At 54.5% G+C, this 21,164-nt stretch overlaps 3 protein-coding genes across 9 annotated transcripts; 2 read left to right on the top strand and 1 right to left on the bottom strand.

The window, feature by feature from the left end:
* Positions 1-204: 204 nt before the first annotated feature.
* On the bottom strand, positions 205-9,745 carry FRS3 (fibroblast growth factor receptor substrate 3). Of its 4 annotated transcripts, none has more exons than XM_060110188.1 (7): positions 9,588-9,745; positions 7,828-7,971; positions 5,958-6,046; positions 4,864-5,050; positions 2,689-2,850; positions 1,700-1,857; positions 205-1,416 (listed from the first exon to the last, which is right to left on the bottom strand). In XM_060110188.1, exons 3-7 carry the CDS (start codon positions 6,021-6,023, stop codon positions 502-504), a joined length of 1,488 nt encoding a protein of 495 aa, XP_059966171.1. In that variant the 5' UTR covers positions 6,024-6,046; positions 7,828-7,971; positions 9,588-9,745; the 3' UTR covers positions 205-501. The 4 variants fall into 4 exon arrangements, with proteins under 4 accessions (XP_059966171.1, XP_059966172.1, XP_059966174.1 ...); XM_060110189.1 differs by having other exon boundaries at positions 7,833-7,971; XM_060110191.1 differs by lacking the exon at positions 7,828-7,971.
* Positions 9,746-10,433: 688 nt separating this feature from the next.
* PRICKLE4 (prickle planar cell polarity protein 4) lies at positions 10,434-16,803 on the top strand. Of its 4 annotated transcripts, none has more exons than XM_060110725.1 (8): positions 10,434-10,517; positions 11,623-11,934; positions 12,754-12,900; positions 13,410-13,517; positions 14,220-14,357; positions 14,644-14,847; positions 15,416-15,620; positions 16,093-16,803. In XM_060110725.1, exons 3-8 carry the CDS (start codon positions 12,766-12,768, stop codon positions 16,464-16,466), a joined length of 1,164 nt encoding a protein of 387 aa, XP_059966708.1. In that variant the 5' UTR covers positions 10,434-10,517; positions 11,623-11,934; positions 12,754-12,765; the 3' UTR covers positions 16,467-16,803. The 4 variants fall into 4 exon arrangements, with proteins under 4 accessions (XP_059966708.1, XP_059966705.1, XP_059966709.1 ...); XM_060110722.1 differs by having other exon boundaries at positions 11,623-12,079; XM_060110726.1 differs by lacking the exon at positions 14,644-14,847 and having other exon boundaries at positions 11,623-12,079; positions 16,093-16,468.
* A 143-nt stretch (positions 16,804-16,946) lies between these two features.
* On the top strand, positions 16,947-18,364 carry TOMM6 (translocase of outer mitochondrial membrane 6). The gene is made up of 3 exons (XM_060110727.1): positions 16,947-17,179; positions 17,724-17,828; positions 18,048-18,364. Exons 1-2 carry the CDS (start codon positions 17,052-17,054, stop codon positions 17,818-17,820), a joined length of 225 nt encoding a protein of 74 aa, XP_059966710.1. The 5' UTR covers positions 16,947-17,051; the 3' UTR covers positions 17,821-17,828; positions 18,048-18,364.
* The last annotated feature ends 2,800 nt before the right edge of the window (positions 18,365-21,164 follow it).

Below are 21,164 nucleotides of genomic sequence, written 5' to 3'. Positions count from 1 at the left end.
CCCAAATTTCCCAGAGTGAAACCCTTACCTCTGTTAGGCCTCCCCGACTCCCACCTCAGCACCATGCCAGGAAAGACTCCCTAAGAATTCGACATCATCCACCAAGTCAGAATTTAAAAATAATTATATTAATAATAAATATGTTAAATTACATTTAAAACAATAAATAGAAAAATAAACTGATAAATAAAATCAACAGGTACAAAATGTTTCCAAATTTCAACCAAAAAAACACACAGACGACAGACGAGACAGATGACATAACAAGAGGGTGCGAAATGCAATCACGGGGCCCTTCACAGTTTACGTCGCAGCTACCTCCTCACTCGGTCACCCTCTTCTGTCCCCGACTCGGAGAGGAGACCGGGAGACTCAGTGGCTGATACCTTTGGGGACTCCGGCCAGTGCAGGCCCTTCTGCGAAGCAACCCCAACCCCGGGCGTGCGGGTTCGGAGCACAGGAGTGGGAGGCGGAGGTTGCCAGGCGGGTGGAGGGACGTCCCTACAGAGGCAGGTCGGTGCTGTTGTGCCGGGTTTTCCTGGTGGTGCCATCATCGCGGGGCAGAGCCCTCTGCAGGTTGGACATGGCCACGGTCTTTTTGAGGTCAATCACAGCATAGGAGTCTGAGCTGCGGGCAGGGTGCGTGGTGGGCACGGGGGCTTGGGGGGCTGAGGGGTTCTGGGGCCCCTTGGGGCGGTCTCCACCCCAGCCCTTCAGCTCCACCTGGATGTAGTTGAGCTGCCTGGGGGGCTCGGGGCCCGGTCGGCGGAAATCAAAGTTGAAGACCCTCGGGGAGCCTCGGTGGCGGTTCAGCGGCACAGGAAAGCTGCTGTGGCTGCGGAGGGCAGCCCGGGTGCTGGTGGGCTTCTGCAGTGGGGTCTCATCCTCCTCGCCTTCAGGGAAGCCGTTGGAGGAGGGTGTAAGCCCGTCCCTCGAGTCTCCGTCATCCCCGGCCTCCTCCCCCAGCTGCTGGGCCTGGCTCTCCCACACGGGGGGCAGGGAGGGCAGGTTCTCGTAGTGCAGCAGCGCGGCCCGGCGCTGGGCGAGGCCATTCCAGCCCGGCTCCTCCGGGCTCAGTCTCCAGCCTGCCCCCAGCCGCAGCCCCCCACTGACGTTCTCGTAGGTGCACTTGGGCCGGGCTGGACACTCGGAAGGGCCCTCGTTGTTATTGTCGTGGTGGAGCGGGTGATGCAGGCTGGGGCAGAGGCCTTGGCACTTGGTCATGTGCCGCCGAGCCGGGGTGGGGCCCAACACGAACTTCACTTGGCCCGGCTGTAGGAACACCTGCGGGTCCCGCTGTTCGGGGCCCCAGGCCTGCGGGGCAAGGGGCGCCCGGCCCTCAGGCAGGGGCTGCAGGCAGTGCCGGCTCCTGCGGTGCTCATCCTCACTGGCTGGCGTGTTGACGTAGGTGTGGGACTGGAGGGGAAGAGTCCAAGGGCAGGAGGGTCCGAGGGCAGAGAGGAAGGAGAGAACAGGGGACAGGATGAGAGAAGAGAAGCACAGGGAAAAGGAGCTGCAGTCTCCTCCTCTTCCTTGTCTTCCTAGCCTTCCAGGGAAGCTGCCTCCCTTTCTTGGGACAGGAAGGGACTCTATCCACCTTCTTCCCTCTCATGATCCTCACTGGGAGGAAGTGCCATATTTCCCGATCCCCCACCCCCACCCAGACCCACAGGAAGACGCCGGGCAGCCACTTGCTCACCTGCTCATCGGGGGCAATGAGGGCATGGGTGGACTCCTCCCCAAACGAGGGGTGTTGCAGGCTGCTTGTAGAGGGGCGCCGGGGCACTGAGAATCGCAGACCCTCTCCCGGGCAGCCAGGGAAGCCATTGGAGAAGCTGGAGACGGTGTAGCCTAGAGCTGGGCACACAGGAGACAAGAAGGTCCTTAATCCACCTGGCAACTACCTGCAACCGTGTGTGTGGCATCCTGGGACTCCTCCAAGTGGAGGGGAGACACTCCCAAGGCCCCAAGGGGGTCAGCCCCGCTGAACTGGCAGTCCCCCATTATCTTCACCTTGTATCTGTTCTCCAAACCCTACCCTTTCTTCCCCTCACAGCTCAGCTTGAACCCCACTTCCCCATCACAGCCTTATCTGAGACACTTAAGGCACACCTTGTCGTCACTGGACCGACCCTTCACCTCATTCCAGCTCTGCCACTGAGCTCCAGGGAAGCTCCTCGAAATCAAGGACTGTGTTCCTATTTCTTCTGTCCCCCAAGGGCCAGCCGATGGAGTGCCAGACACGGAGCAGGTGCTCAGTGTGATTCAGTGAATGAACAAGCAGAAATTGTGGGAACCTCTCCAGACAGCCATGGGCAGAGATGCCTGCATAAGCCGTCAGGAATGGGTATGATCCAGTAGACAGAAGGAAGGAAGCAAAACAGCTCCAGACTGCCGTTTCCATGGAAACCCAATGTCTTCCTGTCTGTTCCCCGACCATCCATCAATACAAGGCCCTGGACTCCCCAGCCTCCGCTTGAGTCACCTGACTGGCCCAGGCCAGGACTTATCCATCCCTAGGAGTCGTCGGATGACGGATGACGGTCCTGGAAGCCTGGCTCACCCAGCCATCCCCTCGCCTGCCTGCCTGCCTGACTCATGCCTCCAAGACTGGTGCTTCCTGGGGCTATGCTTGTGCATGCATGTGCGTGTGCACTGGGGTGCTGAGGCGGTGGGGGGTCTCCTCACCACTGGGAGGCTGGGGGGCCCGAGGGAGGTCGAGCTCAGCTGGGTGGCTGTTGCGGGTGATGATGACCGGCTCTTCCATCACATTGATGCTGTTACACTGCATCAGATCCTGGAGGAGATTGAAGATTTCCTCGGCCCGGGAACACTTAAATGCAAATATCCCTGAAGAAGGAGAGGAAGAAATGAGGCTCCTCTGACCCTGTGTCCTATAGGGAAGGACCAGAGAGGCTGAACAGATGCACAGAGCTCAGGACAAGTCCCTGACCTCCAGTCCCAGGCCTGCAGAGGGGTGGGAGAGGCCCTCACACTGAGCATTCTCCCCAGCACCCTCCAAAGTCTAAGAGCCACAGGAGGAGCTGGCCCCAGGCCCCCGCGGCCCACCCTAACACACTCTATCCATTACCACCATCTTAAGATCTAATACTTCAGCTACATTCCTCCGAGGTTAAATCCTTTTCATAAGGATGTGTGTGCACCAGGGTGAAGGGAAGCAAAGTAAAAAATCAAAGTGGAAGGGACAGTGTCAGATGAGTGACCACTCCACTGCACATGCTGCCCCCATCTTCCTCTGCCTGCCGCCCCTTACTCCCCAGAAAAATGAGCTCCGCCAGGGCACCAGCCCTCAGCTCTATGCCCAACAGCCTCTAAGCTCTTTGAGGGTGGGAGGGTCTGTCCTGTTCACTGCTTATTCACTGCATACTTAGTCCAGTGCTAGGCCAGAGAGTGACTGTCTTCTGTGTATAGGCCCCTGGCCTTATGGAGCTTGAAGGCTGGTGCAGAAAGGAAGGATGGGCTGACTAGCTAAAGGACAAATATGGCAAAGCAACCATGTGGCTCCTCCATGCAGCCAGCCTTACAGCCCCTCAAACTCTAAGGCAGCAACTCACGGTCCTGGCACAGCAGGACTGGGCTGAGCACACTTGACTCCGGGGATCCAAAGATGCTCTTGGGGTGTTGGGCCGGCCTGGGATTCTGCACTCCCGCTGTGTAACAGTGGGACCCAGGACTCAGGGGAAGCCACTTGGGATGTACATGTGCATGTTCCAAACAAAGACAAACTAGGTTGGGGTATGAGGTCTGCAGGAATGGGATGAGAAGGATAGAAAGGAGGGGAAGAAATAGGGCTCTTCTTTCCTCATTCTATTCTATTTATTATGGCTCATTCCAAGATATGTCAAGAGCTCAGAAAAGGCTGGGAAAGCCTGGAGTTTTAGAAGAACCCTGTGTCGGGGCCTAGGGAGCTCCTCTGGGATCTCCAGTGTGGATTAATCACCACCGGGAGCAGAGAGGCCCCTTCCTCCCCTCTCTCTGCTCAGCCAACGTTAACTGCTTCTGCCTCATGAGTTCCAAAGGTAAGGTGCACGGAGGGGAGGGCTCCCCCAGCCAGTACAACCTCAGAGACACACTGTTGTGTTGGTGGCCTCATCAGAGGAGCCAGCTCATTCCATCCCTGCAGTCACACCTCCGCACTGCATTGAACACAATCCCTTGTGGGATTCCTTCTAGCAGAGCTTAGGCCTGTGTCCTCAAAGAAGGCCCAGACCATGCCACCCCTTCAAAGAGCCATGGCTGGCCCCAGCCTTGACTTCATGGAGCAACCCACCCCTCCCTGACCTCTGGCTGCAGGGAGAAAGGGGAAGAAGGCAGAATATATCACACTCCACCACCCACAGGTGACAGGAGACAAAGATTAACCTCGTGAGGGTTACTCTGTATACCACGGACCTCCCCAAATCTATCACTCCCACGCCACACGGCCCCAAGGCAGCCAGAGCTCTTGCCTGGCCTTTCATTATACACAGGAACCAGGGTATATGACTTGGGGCTCAGTTTGTTCCTACTTAGGGGGCAAGAGGGACCCTGAAACTAGAGTAAGAGAGGGAGGAGGAACTGCTTGCTTTCCCAGGTCTGGGAGCACTGGCTCCTTCCCATGGGCTGTGCAACAAACGACCTCACAGAGCCACCCAATGGCAATGATCGAAGAGAAGAAGCACTGGCCTGGGAGTCCCACACTGGGAGTCTGTGTGCTCTTGGCCACGACCCTTCCCTTCTCTGGGCAACACCTGCCAAGTGGACAGACTTCCCCACTGTCCCTCAAGCTACCACTTCCAGCCCCAATACCTGTCCCAGGCGCACAAGCCCCCATCCCAGCGTGAGGCAGGGGCTGGTACTCACCCTGGCCAGTCTGACACCGGCGGCCACTCTCAAAAGAGAAGAGGTTGGAGTCGTAGCCATAGCGCCGCAGGCAGAGGTAAGGCCAGCGGACAGCCTCGCGCCGATGCAGGTGCAGCACCAGCTCGCTCTGAGTCAGCTCCATCACTCCGGAGCCCAGCTCCACCCCCTCATCATCCACATTTGTCACCTGGCAGGGGCAGGGGACAGAAGGGTTAATGGGTGAGTCCAACAAGTGTGTCCAGGTCCGTGAGCCACTGGGAATGCCACACGATTACTGGGACATGGATGAAGCAGTGCCGCTGACCCACTACAGTTCTCTAGGCCTTAGTTTTGTCATCTGGGCAGTGAGGGGAGGGGTGGTTAGTCGACCCCCAAGGTCAGATGGTTAGACGTGCAAAGTTAGATGACCCCAAATGGTCCATGGCTGGTATCCAAGGACCAGATGTTAATGGGAGAAGAGGTTCTATTGTAAGTTCAAAATCTTAAGACCCTGGGAGAGTCAAACCCAAGCGGAACAAATATAAAGGCCTCCACCACCTCCCCAACTGCAGGACCTTGCTGAGGGCTCCCTCTTTTGGTGAGCAGGAGAAACCTGGGCCTCAAGATGCCGGGGTGAGGAGGGGGCGCCCCCTACAGGGAGGTGGAAGGAGCAAGGCAGGGGTGCACACAGGTCCACTGGGCCGGGCCTCAGCTTCCCAAAGCAAACAGCAAACACTAATACTGTGCTTAACATGTGTTAAGCACTGTTTGAAATACTTGACACATGTGAATTCACAAATACAGACTTTTGTTGTTTCCTCCGAAAAGTTATAATGTAAAGTTACAAAGCTACACTGACAGGAAACATTCTGAAAGCACAATCTCTGCTACTCTATTGTGGCATTTCTTCATTCTTAGTAATACCAAGAGCCACAAAAAAGGCAGTGGCCTGAGCCTGTTTTCCTTGGCACTGCTCAGAGGTCCTGGGCTTGCGAAGCCCACAACCTCAGCCAGTCATTTCACCTTCTCTAGGGAGGCTGAAGCAACTCGACAGCTCAGGCCAAGCCCAGGAGGCCATGCTGGGAATGTGGGAGAGGAGAGGGGGCCGTGGGTACCTTGAACTTGCTGGGGTGGTTGTCTGGGACGCTGTCTCTGTCCAGGCAGCTGCAGCAGCTCCCCATGGTGTCAGAGCAGCCGGCCCCCCCTAGGGAAAAACACAAGGGACAGGAAGGTCATCGAGGTCAGCTCCCCAAAGCCCTGCTCTGGGGAACTCTGGCTGAACCACCTCGTTCTGATCACCTACTCTGTCTAAGACTCACAGTCCCTCCCTCAAGGAATTCACATTCTCAATCCAGGGCCAGACACACACTGGATAAACATTAATTCAAGTTAGGACGTGTTAAGGATTAATGCTGATGGGCGGATGGAGAGAGCTTCTTAGGGGCAACATTTGATCTGGACCTTGAGAAGCATGTAGGATTCTGACTGACGTAATGATAGGGAAGGGCAGCCTGGGCAGCAGGAAAAGCATGGTTAAAAGTAGGGATCCAGGGCTTCCCTGGTGGCGCAGTGGTTGAGAATCTGCCTGCCAATGCAGGGGACACGGGTTCGAGCCCTGGTCTGGGAAGATCCCACATGCCACGGAGCAACTGTGCCCGTGAGCCACAGCTACTGAGCCTGCGCATCTGGAGCCTGTGCTCCGCAACAAGAGAGGCCGAGAGAGTGAGAGGCCCACGCACCGCGATGAAGAGTGGCCCCCGCTCGCCGCAACTAGAGAAAGCCCTCCCACAGAAACGAAGACCCAACACAGCCAAAAATAAATAAATAAATTTATTAAAAAAAAAAAAAAAAAAAAAAGTAGGGATCCAGGGGCTTCCCTGGTGGCGCAGTGGTTGAGAGTCCACCTGCCGATGCAGGGGACACGGGTTCATGCCCCGGTCCAGGAAGATCCCACATGCCGTGGAGCTGCTGGGCCCGTGAGCCATGACCGCTGAGCCTGCGCGTCCGGAGCCTGTGCTCCGCAACGGGAGAGGCCACAACAGTGAGAAGCCCGCGTACTGCAAAAAAAAAAAAAAAGTAGGGACCCAGATGAAGTGATCTGCATCAGGAGTTGGGTGCCAGCCCAGTGCCCTCCTCCAGATTCAGTGAAGAAACTGTAGTTGGGAGTCCCAGACGCTTTGGCCTGGACCTTTCTCCTTGTTCCTCCTTTTCCACCTCACTCCTTCCACATCATCCAAATCCTCTCTTTTCTTTCCTCACCACCATCCCAACATCCACCTCAAATTTATCTTTTTGATGTTCTCTTCAAATGAGATGTTACGTATGGTCAAGAGATAGACTCAGAAGATTGAACATTTAAAACAGAGCACACTTTTATAACCTTCAGTTGGTATTTCTTTTTTTTTTTCTTTTTTTTTTTTTGTGGTACGCGGGCCTCTCACCACCGTGGTCTCTCCCGTTGCGGAGCACAGGCTCCGGACGCGCAGGCCCAGCAGCCATGGCTCACGGGCCCAGCCGCTCCGCAGCATATGGGATCCTCCCGGACCAGGGCACGAACCCGTATCCCCTGCATCGGCAGGCGGACTCTCAACCACTGCGCCACCAGGGAGGCCCCAGTTGGTATTTCTTCATTAAAAAAATAAACACTGGGTTTGCTCCCCTTTGTCCAAAGGGGAGAACAGAGGCCTTAATATCTGGTTTTTTTCCTCAAGGATTATGGCACTCGAATTAGATGTCACAACAGTTGGGCCTGTGCCTAGGATGGAGGTGATACCACCAGGCTACAGTGACCTAAGCAAACACATGGACCGATCCCAACCAGAAGTTATGGGTTTGCAACTTTCTGCAAGAAATGAACCAGCAGGATTAGATATCCTTCTAGAACTCCCGCTGAAAGTGTAAAGCTTTGAACAATGCTGACTTGCACCCTCTACTCCTCTCAACTTGGAAAACTCCAGAAAAGTGGCTCCTATACACAGCTCTCACCTCACCCAGGCCATCGGGGAGCTGACCATGGGAGGGGCATGGGGAGGGACCCCCACTTTATTCCCCCTGTTCTTGGTGGGGTGTCATGGCAAGCAGTCTGCAGAGAAGTCACCTGGATCTCCCTGGGACACACCTGGGGCTCACCTAGCATAGGAGACAGAGATCACAGGTTAGTGGAAACCTTCCATTCTCACCCCCAACTGTTAATGAAACTGACCTGCTGTCAGTCCATCCCACCTGGATATCTGTTCCAGCCCTAATGGGACAGAAACACCAATGAAGGAAGTGAGATCAAGAGCAAAGGGACCACAAATTCTAAGCCCCATAGGCCCTGAGAGGGGCAGACTCCCCTCACATCAGTGACTTTGAAGTCTGAGGCAGCCCAGGATATTTTAAGTCACCTCTAGACCCCATCTGAATCCTGTTAAAACCAATACCAAGATCACCACCTTACCTTTGCTGAGAACTTGGAACTCTACAGAGAGCTTTCTCAAAAGGACACTAAGATGTATTAGAAAGAGCAATGGCTTAAGATTCAGGAAAGCAGTAGCCTTTTTCATTGCTACTAAGTATCTGGGAGAGTCTGCCAAGTAGATTCTCCATCACCACCCCCAACTCCCACCCCAAGGCCTTAGTTTTGAAGGGAAACATCTGTCAACTGTGGAACTTCTAGCTTCAATAACCTCTAGAGGTAAGTTTGTAGGACAAACATAGCTAAATCAACATTTTCCTCTTCTAGGACAAGCTCCTTCAATCTCACATGTGGAAGCTTGATAGATTTTCTGTTCTCCAAACTCTGAAAGGCCTAAAAGTTAACATAAATTCTAACAATCAATCAAAATTTCAGTAATCTGAGCCCTAGGTGGACAAGTCGACAAGCCAGTACCCTGGAGATCCTTGAAATCCCACCCTCCTGCTCTGGAAAAACAATGCCATTTCCCAGGGCCCCTGGGGCTCTGCATCCTTGGACACTTCCCAGGTGAAAGGACCCCTACCCTCTTGGTCTGGCTTACTCTCTGGAAGGCGGCAGCAGGATGAGGAAGGTATGCACAGCCTAAAGGCAGACAGCTGGGTAAATACTGGGGCTTGAGCCACCAACAGGGAGTCTGGGGGTGAAGCCAAGAACTACAGGCTGCAAGATGGGGGAGGCGCTGCACCTTTTCCTGTCCCCTTCACTTCTCTTTAAGATACCAGGACATATCACGACAGCCCAACGAGGGGGGTTACATCGGGTGGGAGGAGAAGGGGTCGCTGGTCTGAGACAGGTGTGGATTGGGGGGTGGGAGTTTGAGGTTATAGGGACTCAAAACGTATGAGAGGGATCAGGGAAATGTGGACAAATTTTTTGGACTTGAGCACGGTGCAAGGAGAATGGGGGGCATGAAGACTCAGAGGAATTTCAGGGCGGTGGAAGCATTTGGGGGCATCCAGGAGAGAATGGTGCTCTGTGAGCGTATCAGGGGAATTTGCAGGAGTGAGGGGTTCTGAGGGCTCCAGGACACATGAAGGTGTGTCCGGGGGTGGGGGTGGGGTGGTTCTGGGGGATTAGAGACAGATTTAGGTAACAGGCGAATTTCTAGATACCGGGAAGGAATAGGGGAGGTCAGGGCCGCGAGTTGTCCCTGGATCCCCGCCCCCAGCCCCGGGTTTCCACCGCCCGCCCGCCCGGGGCTTCCTTGGGAGGGAGTGGAGACTGCGGCGCGGCGCGGTGCGGCCTCGGTGGAGCCGCCTCGCCCCCGCCCCGCCGCGCCCCGACTCACATCGCCCCGCGGCCCGGGCGGCGCCGGGCCCCGCTCCCGGGTCCCGCTGCAGCAGCCGCCGCCCGCCCGGAGCTAAGGCCTCCCCACCCCGTGGCGGCGGGGTCAGAGGTCACCGGTAGCACCGACGAGACGCTGCGGGCGGGCGGACCCGATCGGGGGCGACCGGCGCGCAGCCTAGAAGGTCCCTTTGGAGGACTTTGCAGTAGGGAGCAGGGAGCATGCGCAGACGCCAGAGGGCGCTCAGGGCCAGCGACTGAGAGAGCCTGGCGGGGGCGGGGCGGAGCCTGGGGCGGGGGCGGGGCTCAGGGCGGGGCTGAGGGGGACCAGAGGTAGGACCAAAGGTTTCCACTCCAGGGATCAGAAAAAGGACCGAGCGGCGGGCGGGGCGGGGGAGAAACACGAAAGATTGGGGGAGGAGCCTGAAGGGATGGAAGGGAGAAGGGCAGGACGAGGGACCCCAGAAAGGGGCTGGGGACAAGGGGGAGGGAACTAGGTGGGGGTGGGGACACACAGAGAGGGGCGGGGCTAGGAGACCAGAAGGAAGGTCTGGGGGGACCTGCGGGCTCCGAAAGGCGTTCTGTTCCGCGAGTGCTTGAGGACCCGGCATAATGACGGCTCCCGAGGGTCTGCTCCGCGCCCGCCGGGACGCGGTCCCAGTGCTAATCCCATGGGCACGGAGGCAGTGGAGCCTGCACACTTTTCACCCGAGATCCCTCAAATGCTTTCCTTCAGTCGGCAGCTCTAGGCCCCTCCCCCCGTCCGGCTCTTCCAGCCCCGGAGGGGCTGGCAGGGCCCGCGGGGGGCGTGGGAGCGGAAGGCGCGCTCCCGGGGCGGGCAGAGGCGGGTGTCGAGACCTGAGGGTGGGAACTGGGTGAAGGGCCCGACGGCAGGGTCTGTCCAGAACTGCCCGGACAACAGCGCGCAGCGAGGGTGAGACCCCGGCGGAGTCCCGTCCCTTCCCCTAAACTCCCAGCAGCCAGACTGGGAACCCCAGCTGACTCGGGAACCACACCGCGTCCCACTGCGGAGGTGGGCCCCACATGCCCAAGAAAAAACTTTGGGGATCTGTTGAGAGGGCACTTGGCGGGACCGGACACTTCTCTTCCCCTCCTTCCTCTCACTGTCCGGGGAAACCTTCCATCCCTTACACCCTCCCCCTCCCCCGCCACTTCCCAATCCCTAGACTCTGCCCTTCAGGGCAGGGGTGGGTTGGGAAGGTAGAACTCCTGAGACTGGTTACACCTGCGCGGGGGCGGGGAGGGGGTTCAGTCTTTTCCCTTTTGTAAGCGGGGAGGGGAATTCTGGAAGGAATCCAGCACCTAAGTGGGGTCCAGCGCTAAGTAGACGGTGGAGTTATGCCGCCCTGGGGGCGATGAGGGTGAGGGGTGAAGACTGATTTCTGAGTGTTGTTCCTGTGTGGGATGATTTCATGCAAACTAGAACTAATCTGGAAGAGGCGTGCAAGTTTCCTCTGGGGCCCCAGATACCCCGCTTCGATGCCCACCCCCTCCCGCAAGCATCTCTTGCCTCCTGGAGCCCCAGGGGAAGTGGCTACTCCTGGCCCTGGGTGTGAACAGCCCATCCTGGCTGCCTTCCATAGGAAACCTGATCTGAGGGACAGAACAGGAAGGAAGCGGATGGGTGTGGAGCCAGGAAGCAGGGAAGGGTGGCACAGGGCGGGGCTCTGGGCTGGGAAACACTATAATTGTCACAGTCCAAACCCTGTTCCCAGCCCCAAAGCTGGGTCTTATAGAGGCCAGGGATTTGGTGATGCCCTCCTGTGCCCAGCTGCCATTAGAATCCAACCCAGCTCTCAAAGGCAACCTCCTCCTCTAAAGCATCCCTTAACCTTCTAATGTGACCTCAGCCAAGTTTAACCTCAGTTTGTTTCAACCGTAAAATGGGATAATAGAAGCTACCTCACAGGATTGTTGTGAAGATGGACTATATTATGTAATATGCTGGAAAAGTCCCTGGCACAGGGTAAACATTCTTGAAAAGTTTACTCTGGTTTTTTTTTTTTTTTTCTTCCTAGGATGCTGTGTATATCTGCCCAGAACCCTGGCCCCATCCTGCCTGGTTTCATTTGTGCCTTACCCAGTAGGCTATGAGCTCCTTGAGGGCAAGGCCCATCCCTTTTCTACTTCAATAGTCACCTCCTATCCCCAAGATACTGTGGCCATACCAGGGCTTGCCCAGAGGAGGGCTGAAGAGATGCACTTAGAATTATCCAATGAAGTTGCCACTAGAGATAGAAGATAGAAGCACAGGATTTTGTCTGTCCTGGAGGAGCTGATAGACTAGATGAGGAGCTGAGAGAGACACAGGGTGCAAAGAGAAACATTAGGTGCTAAATCTTGGGGCACCCACTGTACTTATTTCTGGAGCTCAGGGAAAGGAGAGCTGGTATAGGCTGGATAGGCTGAGAAGGGCCTCCCGGTGAAATGGTCCTTTCACCCAGCCCAAGCCTACAGCGGGAAAAGCAGGGAGAGGTGAGGAAGTAGGCTCACTGGGTGCTGCTGAGTGCACAGTGAGAGGTGGTGGGAGCTATGGCAGGGGAGGTGGGGAACAAGGGACCAGTCTACCCAAAGGCTCACCAGCACCAGAAAGACAAAATGCCCTCTCCTTCCACTATGGGCCTCCTGTTTCCTCCATCCCAATCTTGGGAGACCCCTGAGTTTGAGCTTCAGAAACTCTGGAGCTGAAAGATTTGGCCTCAAGATCTGGCTCTGCCATTTACTAGCTGTGTGACCTTGGGCAGACCATGTACGCTTTCCAAGCCTCAGTTGGGCCATCTGTAAAATGGTGATAAGAATACTACCTGGGCTTCCCTGGTGGCGCAGTGGTTGAGAGTCCGCCTGCCGATGCAGGGAACACGGGTTTGTGCCCCGGTCCGGGAAGATCCCACATGCCGCGGAGCGGCTGGGCCCGTGAGCCATGGCTGCTGAGACTGTGCGTCCGGAGCCTGTGCTCCGCAACAGGATAGGCCACACAGTGAGAGGCCCGCATACCGCCAAAAAAACAAAAAACAAAAAACAAAAAACCCCCACCTGATTCACATAGCTGTTGGTAGGACTGAAGGAGATAACGCCCAGAAAGCATTTAGCCTGCCTAGCACACTGTCGTGGCCCAATAAATGGGAGGCGTCTTGTTGTTTTCTGTGCAGACTTTGCCACCAATGTCACTGCTGAACTCTGGCTGGCCCCACCAAGGGGAGAGGCTGACCCTTCCGGAGCCAAATCCACCAGTCAACTCAGACAGCAACCCAGGTCACATGCCAGAGGAGGACCCTGAGGAAACCTCTGCTCAGGCGGTAGGGGTCCTGCCCTTCCCTCTGAGACCAACACCCCCTCCATCCTTTGGACCTCTTCCCATTTCCACCAAGTGGGAGGTAGTTAGCCTTTGTGCCCAACTTCTTGCAGCCCTTTCTCTTTGCAGGAATCCCTGTCCCTACAGCCCTCTCAGGACACAGGGGTTCAACTTCTTTAAACTTATCCACATGAATACATGAATACTCTCCTAGGGAGTCTGTGTTGTCAAAGCAGAACCTAGGGACTTTGCCTCTAAGGAGTGAAAGGGGTGATTTCAAGCATAAGAAGGAAGCTGTTTTGCAGTGTGCCCCCCCCAACCTGCCTCAATTAGACCACAAACGTGGGAGTGGATCAGCTGTCCTTGTGATCTTGAAGGAGGATCCTCCAAATGGAGGGGGGTGCTTGGATGTTGTTCCAGATTGGCGAAGAGGTGGCAATGAAGAGGGAAGGAAAGAAGGGGAAGGAAGGAAAAGCCGAGCTCTGCTTCTCTCCTTTTGCTGCGTTTCCTCAGGATCCTGAAGTCCTGAGCTTGGGGAACCCTGGCCTGGACACCAACCAAGCCCCCAGCTGGCCTGGACTCCGGACCCTCCTGCAGCAGCTCCCTCCACAGGACAGCGATGTGGGTCTCCCTCTCCCCAGCTTTCCTCTCTCTTGCCTCCCTTTCTTTACTTACCGTGGGAAGGAGTTTGGTCCAAAAGGCAGGGGACATGCATTTAAGGCCTAGCTTTGCCACTAATTGGGGGAAGTCATCCCCCACCCCCAGCCTGAGCTTTCACAACTACATAATGGGTGCAGTAACATCTGCTCTGCCCACCACAATGCTTAGTTGAAGAGCAAATGAGAAAATGGACATGACCAGCTTTTGAAACTGATAATGGAATGTACAAATGTAGAGAGTATGGTGGTTAAGTATTTATTGAGGGCCTATGTGTGCCCAGTCTAAAGGCTTACAGTTCAGCTGGGGAGGCGAGGCAGGAGAATATGGAATAAATAGGGAAAATACAGTGGGAAGTGATATTAAGCTACAGCTCATTGGGAGCCAGGATCTAAATATATGGAGATGGGCTAAGTACTGTAGGGCTGTCAGGACCCGAGAGATCACCATTCCTGGTGCGGGGTGGGGAGTGAGACAGAGGTGGACTTATGCCAGTTCTTTTCCCTCTTTCCCTCTCCTCAGTGCCCTTCTGTGCTGTTATCTCCTGCAGCTCCCTGAGGTTTCACAACCCTCCTTTGACCCAGCAGCTAAACCTCCCCTCTCCAGTCAAACTTCAACCTTGCCTGCTGGGGCTCTCCCGGTCACAGTGGACCTCTGTTTCTGCAGGAGCGCTACTGCCTGGCCCCTGGCGAGGAGGAGCTGGCTGAGCTGCGGCTCTTCTGTGCTCAGCGGAGGCGGGAGGCCCTGGGACAGGGGGTGGCCCGCCTAGTACCTCCCAAGCTTGAAGAATGCACCTGTGAAAAGGTATGTAGCACCCTCCCCCCACTATTCCCCTTCCTCCTCTTTGCCCTCTCACTTCTTCAGAAGGGGCTGGCTTCTGGGATTCTGGAGGGGGAAAAGGGGTTTGGGGATTGACAGTTTGGCAAAGTTTAGGAAAAAGGGAAACCAAATTTAGGGGTTCTTCGTGGAGCCTGCAGTGGAGGTGGGCTTGCCAGAAATATGCGGAGAACAGTTAGGTTGGGGTTGGGATGGAAGAGCCAGGAGAGAAGGTAGGAGGGCCTCTGACCAGCGCAGCACCCGCACCCCGCAGTGCAGGGAGCAGCTGAGGCCAGGGGAGTACGGAGTGTTCACAGCTCGGGCAGGAGAGCAGCGCTGCTGGCACCGGGCTTGCTTTGCCTGCCAGGCCTGTGGCCAGGCCCTGATAAACCTCATCTACTTCTACCACGATGGGCGTCTCTACTGCGGCCGTCATCACGCAGAGCTGCTGCGGCCGCGCTGCCCGGCTTGTGACCAGGTACAGCCTCGAGGGGAGGGGCTGGAGGGGGTCTGCCCAGGGTCCAACGCGGCAGATGCAACGGGACACCTCTTCCAGTACCACGGAGTGGGGAACAGAGAACTAGGAACCAGCCTGGGAACTTTGTATTCCCTTTGCTCTGACTTGAGCTCTGGGCACCTGGGACTCGTTGCCTTTGTGCCCTCCCTCACCGCAAGCAGTCTCCCAAATTTTCTTGGACTGAGAGGATTTCTCCAGAGCGGGAACTCTTAGACAGACGTTCATCTCAGTACGTCGGGTGCCCAGTGCTGGGCCTGCTCCTGCGAGGAACTCCCTCAATGTCCGCACAAGAGGCTGCACGGAACCCTGGGTTGGGCGTCCAGGAGACCCAGGTCGCACTTCTTCAGGCTGTGCCACCTGCTAGCTGGGGGATCCTGGCTAAGCCAATCAGCCCTCCCCGCATCCGAGAGTGGTTGTGTAGATCAAATGTCTGTAGACGTGCTTTAGCGTCAACTGGGTATAAGGCGTGGTTACTGGATGAATGAATGAGTGAATGAATGAATGAGCCATTCCCCTCTCCCTCTCCCAGCTGATCTTCTCCCGCCGCTGCACCGAGGCCGAGGGACGGCGCTGGCACGAGAACCACTTCTGCTGCCAGGACTGCGCCGGGCCCTTGGGCGGGGGACGTTATGCCCTGCTGGGCGGCGGCCCCTGCTGCCCCAGCTGCTTTGAGAGACGCTATTCGGATGCCGGCTCGAGTCCGGCCCCGACAGTGGAAGGCAGGGCGTCCCCGGGTAAGGGAGGAGAAGGTGTAGATCAAAGGGGATGGGGGCAGCGGCTTGGGCTGGGCTGAGGGGGGGTTCTCCCGGGCTGGGACCCTCGTCCCGGTCCCACGCCGTCCCGCCCCTCCAGCAGCGCCCCCGTCCCCCCCACCGCACCCCCAGACCCGAGCCTCGGGGCCCGCAGCTCTCACCGCGCGTCCCTGGCCGGAGCGCTCCAAGGGCCTCCAGAACCCACCCCGCGCCGCGGTTGAGGATGCGGCGCGGGACTCGCTCCTGGGCTGGGGCCGCGGCCGCCCTCTGCTGGGCGGAGGCGGGGAGGGGCGGGGAGCCGGGAGAGGACTCACCGCGGCGGCGCGCAAGGCCCGGGGGCGGGGCGGGAGGCTGGGCCCCGACTGGGACTGGCTTCTGGCGGCCGTCCCGCCTGGATCTGCGAGAGGGAGACTCGCGGCACTGAGATGGGCGTTTCTGACCCGGCCCGGAACAGGGGAGGCGGAGCTCGGCGGATTTGAAGACGGGCACCGCGCCCCGCGGAATGCCGCGATCATCTCCCGGGCAGCCCTTCTCGCTACTGCCGCCAGCTCCAGTCTGGAAACCCAGAGGGGGATGCTTGGATCCAGCCCGGAGCAGGAGTGTAGAGCTGGGGACCAGGCGGAGACACCCAAAGGGCAAGAGCAGGGCTGCCCAGAGACTCCCCTTGATCCCAAGGAGGACGCTTCCTGCCCCACCTGCTCCTCTTCCTCTGAATCGGAACCCGAAGGCTTTTTCTTAGGCCAGCGCCTTCCCCGGCCCTGGGAGACCCCCGGCAGTCTCCAAGCTGGGGACAGCGACACCTCCAGGAAGCATTGCACCATTTGCTAGTGGCGCGGCCCGGAAAAAGGGTGGCTGGGGAGGTAACCTGTAAGGTGAGAGAGCAAAGCTCTCCTCCCCCTATAAAAACCCTAGACTGAACGCCATCAGGGCCCATGGCTGGGAGAGGCGGCGAAATAACAAATTTGGAGTGCTTCCCTTTAGCCCACGCATTCTCTGACTTTTCATGGAGACTCTTGGGGAGCCCCATTCCTCAAAGCTACGCATCCCCTGCTGAGTGAGACCCTACCCCACCCCCACAGGCTAGGCAGCCCCATCCTCAGCATCCTCCTCCTGAGCCAACGAAGTGATCACTCAGAGACCACCTGTGACTGACAGGGTGGGCCAGCCGAAGGCCAGGAGGGAGCCGGAGGTGGAACCCGACCAGGGGAGGTTGGAGCTGGACGGCGCTCCTCTCCCGGCAGAGGTCGTGGACTCGCAGCCCGGGAGTTCTCACTCCCGGCGTCTTACCAAGCTCAAGCCACTGCGCCCTCTGTCGGCGAGTAGCCAGCGGAAACGCGAGACCGGAAGTTGCGTGATCTGCTGGCGCCGACAAGGGGCGTGGTGAGAGACCTTGCGGATCGCTGGTGTGCTGCTATGGCTTCCAGTGGGGCAGGCGTGATCGCTGCGGGCTCGGCAAATGAAGCTCCCGAAATTCCAGACAACGTGGGAGACTGGCTTCGGGGCGTCTACCGCTTCGCCACCGATAGGAATGACTTCCGCAGGTAACCGAGGCACGGGAGCTTGGTCGCTCTCCTGCCCTTCGCGCACGTATTACCTGCCAGGTTTCCTTCTTCGCCGAGGCTGGGCCCTCCGGATTTTTTACACCGCCAGTATCTCGGCCTTTTCGTGGCTCTGGCTGTGCTTTGCTGAGGTCCTTGACCGGGAGAGTTCCCGTGCGGCCAAAGCGCTCCTTTCAGTCACCGGGGTCTGTCTAGAGAATCTTACCCTGCCCGCGGAGACCCGGGGAGAGGAGGCGCCAACACGTAAACAGGCTTTTCGGCCCAGGACGAGTACTTAATTGGGTTTTGCATTTGACCCTACTCTTACTAGACGTAGAAACGAACCTTAAATAACCACGTGGGTCTTGGGCAACCTATTATGTAACCATCGATGATGCTCTTGCGATTCTAAAGTGTTTTTGCCTTGGGAGGGGGCGGCTTCCAGGGTGGTGATGGGAAGCTTCCCCCCCACCCCCCAGCCCATCTTTCACTGACCAAAGACACGTGACTCAGTGACCACAGGGTTAAAGGGATGCATTTTTTCCAGGAACTTGATCCTCAATTTGGGACTTTTTGCTGCCGGAGTTTGGCTGGCCAGGAATTTGAGTGACATTGACCTAATGGCACCTCAGCCTGGGGTGTAGCCGTAAAGGTAAGCATTAACCACTGTTCTGCCTGTTTTAGGAGTCCTAGAGACTGGGATAAGAAATAATTTATATCAGCTATTCACAAAATAATAAAGAGACTTGATGTAAAATCCTTGGCTATTCCTAGTTAGATGTGTCTCCAGATGTTCCAAGGGATTTGAGTCTCTTACCAATTTCCCTCTAGTGATTTTACATTTCTGATGCCACCTGTTGTCTGATTGCAGACACATGGAACCCCTGTGCTGTACTCGAACCTTCCAAAAACAGAGCCTCCGATCTGTGGCCGTCACAAGACTTGCCCTGATGGCGGCTGAAGTTTGATTCAGATGGGCACCTTTCCTTCCCTGCTTGATTTCCTTTTCTTTGCTGAGTCCACTCAGAACACCCTTCTCTGGTCAGCAGGTAGGGTCCAGCTAAAGTGTTGTCCTGTGTTCTGTAAAGTTCTGTACATAGTTCCAAAGTTTCTGCAGGGGATGATCTTTGCTCTTGTCCTGAGGAATATTCTAATGGTATTTTAACAAATAAAAACTGTACACAAAGACAGCCATTTTATTCTTTTAATAAGAAACTTCGGCTTACAAAAACAAGGTGTAAAAAGTCAAGATTTACAAAAATCATAAAAACATGATTTATATTTCACACTCGAGAGAGACAGGAACAAGCCCCAAACATGGATTGTAACAGAGATGGTTTGCTTCATATTTTCAAAAGAAAAAAAGAAAAGGAAACTGTAGCCACCGTTCATTGATGTTAGCATAGGATGAAGCATATTGTTGAGGAATTTCCATTTTTGAGCAGTACTAAGGGAAGAAGTCATTTGGTGTTGCATAGCATTTTAGTGCACCGGGTGGGTTTTCCAGGCACCAGGGAGGCATTGTTGCCATAGTACAGTGGGATTTGAGGGCAGTGAGGTGCAGATAGAGGCAAGGGGTAAGTAAGCCTGGGCAGTGGGCACTGAAGTGGCACTGCTTGAGGAAGCTGCTTCCTTCACAAGGAAATAGATTATTTTCTGACCCTAAAATTCATGGTACTGCCACCACTGTCCAGGAGTTTGGGGTTCTTTGGAAATGGAATATGTAAGGAACTGGCATGGAAAGAATCACATAGGCTTAGAAAGGTGTGGACATAGTGACAGGCTCCCCTTGGCAATTTTTCTAGTTGATTTGCTCTACTAGGCATTTAAAAAAAATACATACTACTTTACCGTGCCGAGTCTCTTACGGAACGGGTGTGGGGTTAAAGGACATGAACTGGAAAGGAGGGTCAGTATAAATGCACCACAGTGGCCTAATTGTTGACAGGTGTTGTCTTTAGCAATCTGTTCACTAAAGGTAAACAGAATAAAATGGTCCTTGATCCTGCTGGCATAAATGTGGTTAAAAGCTGTTAGGGAATTAGATTTTTTGTATGTTAAAGAAAAGCACCATTCTCTTATGAGCATTAATCAGGGAGGAGGTCCCATCTCTCAGGAGGAAGGAGTTTGAGCTTGTATGAATTCAGGTCTGTGGCTGGCTTAACATGAAGGCAGGATCCTTTAAGAGTCTACACGGGGACCACAGATGCTCTGACAAGTTTATATCTGATGAGGAAAGGTAACATACATGAAGCAAGGCTTAGGTTTAAAGCCATCACCCCCGCAAATGGTGACCAGGAAGGAAACTTTTAAGTCCCTTCAGCCTGCATCAGACCACTGCGCTAAGACTAGAAATACCAGCACCTCCTGTTCTTTATAGGAGTGAAACTTACATCCTTGAAGTCTGCTACCTGATCTATTCATAATTGTGAACAGTTCTATTTGATAAAAATTTTCAAAGCTAAAAATCAAAATCTGGCCAAAATTAAAGACATGGCAGCTTCCAAAAGCATAATTCAAGTTTCACTTAAAATTTAATGTTTTAGCTTCAAGTAACAGTGCCACTGTTGGTTTATAAAGCCATAAAGCTGGTAAGGTAAAGTTTCATTTAAACTGCCTTAATTCCCGAAAGTGATAAGAGTTTAGCAGATTAAAGCTACCAAATCTACAATTTCCTCAAATTCTGATGAATAATTATTCCACAAATGAAAGTGCTGGCTTTCATCATTTCAACACATTTCTCCTCAAGGGAAGTCAGTTTCACATCCTGTCATACGGTGCTTAGCCCAGGCTAGTTAACACCGTATGACAGGATGTAAACACATAACATAGTATGACAGTACTATGAAAATCTCTTACACAACCTAGTTAGATTTGAAATAGAAACATGCCAGCAGAATTTAGTATGGAGAAAGTCCACAAAAATGACCATTCACTTCAATGCTCTAGTGGCTGTGGTGTACTTAGAGCAGTGTTTGGGTTGAGTACACAGTGGTTAAAGTCAAAGCCGTAGACCAAGAAAACGGTAAATTTAAACGTGGAAGATATAAACTAAACTCACAGTCATATTTAGAAGGCGCTTTTCAGCTTTAGTGCTAACTTCAAAAAAGAATCTGAACCACCAGGGAGATTCATACTTACCTGGTAAAGAAACTAAGTGGCCATGGGAGGTTTTATTCCAAAGATACAACCTCCTCACCTAATTAGGCTGAGGGATCCAATTATTATATGTGCTTCGAGTGGTAAGCTTTTTAAACACCCTTTGGTGAAGTCTTGGAAACCTTAAGGTGGGAGTAAAAGGAGCATGCTGTGTTTATAGCCCTGCAGGTGAGCAGGCTGGGTCTTTTCCCCTTCCACAGCCACTCAGCACCATCCCAGTCAGCAGCTGCCAGGGAGTGGGGCTGGGGAGCTGGGACAGGTTCTTTGAGCCTTCTTTTTTGCATATTACACAGTGCACTGTCTTGCCTTACAATCTAAAGGTTCACATATAGGGGACTGTGTTCTACACTGCTTCCTGAAATTTTGTGCAAAAGAACTTCAGAACTAATGAAGGTACCACTTCAGGAGGAACCGTTTTTGTTTGACTTCTACCATACGTTGCCCAGCATTAGAAAAACTAAAAGACCTTCTTCTGAATATTTGTGCTCTCCCAACCAGCTGGAAAAGCAGCCCTTCCACTTATAAGATATAATCCCAGATAGGAATACAGTATATGTTTAGGAAGGGGTAGCCCTCCCAGCCTGATTTTAAAAAGGCCTGAGCTAATGTTTGGAACATAAAAGGGGTGGTAAAAAAGAATGGGGTACATAGTCTGCCTTGAAAAGGAGACATTGATGAATAATCAAACACAAAAGATTTTGGATATTACAATAAAAATTTCAGAACTTGCTGGTAAGAATAATTTGCTTTCACACACACAAGATATGAAATGCTTTTAAAAAGTCTGACACCAAATGTCCTTTACACTATACAGACCCATTTGCCACTT

This window comes from Mesoplodon densirostris, chromosome 10 (genome assembly GCF_025265405.1).
Source record: "Mesoplodon densirostris isolate mMesDen1 chromosome 10, mMesDen1 primary haplotype, whole genome shotgun sequence".
Taxonomy (NCBI): Eukaryota; Metazoa; Chordata; class Mammalia; order Artiodactyla; family Ziphiidae; genus Mesoplodon; species Mesoplodon densirostris.
This window is presented reverse-complemented; position numbering and strand designations above follow the sequence as displayed.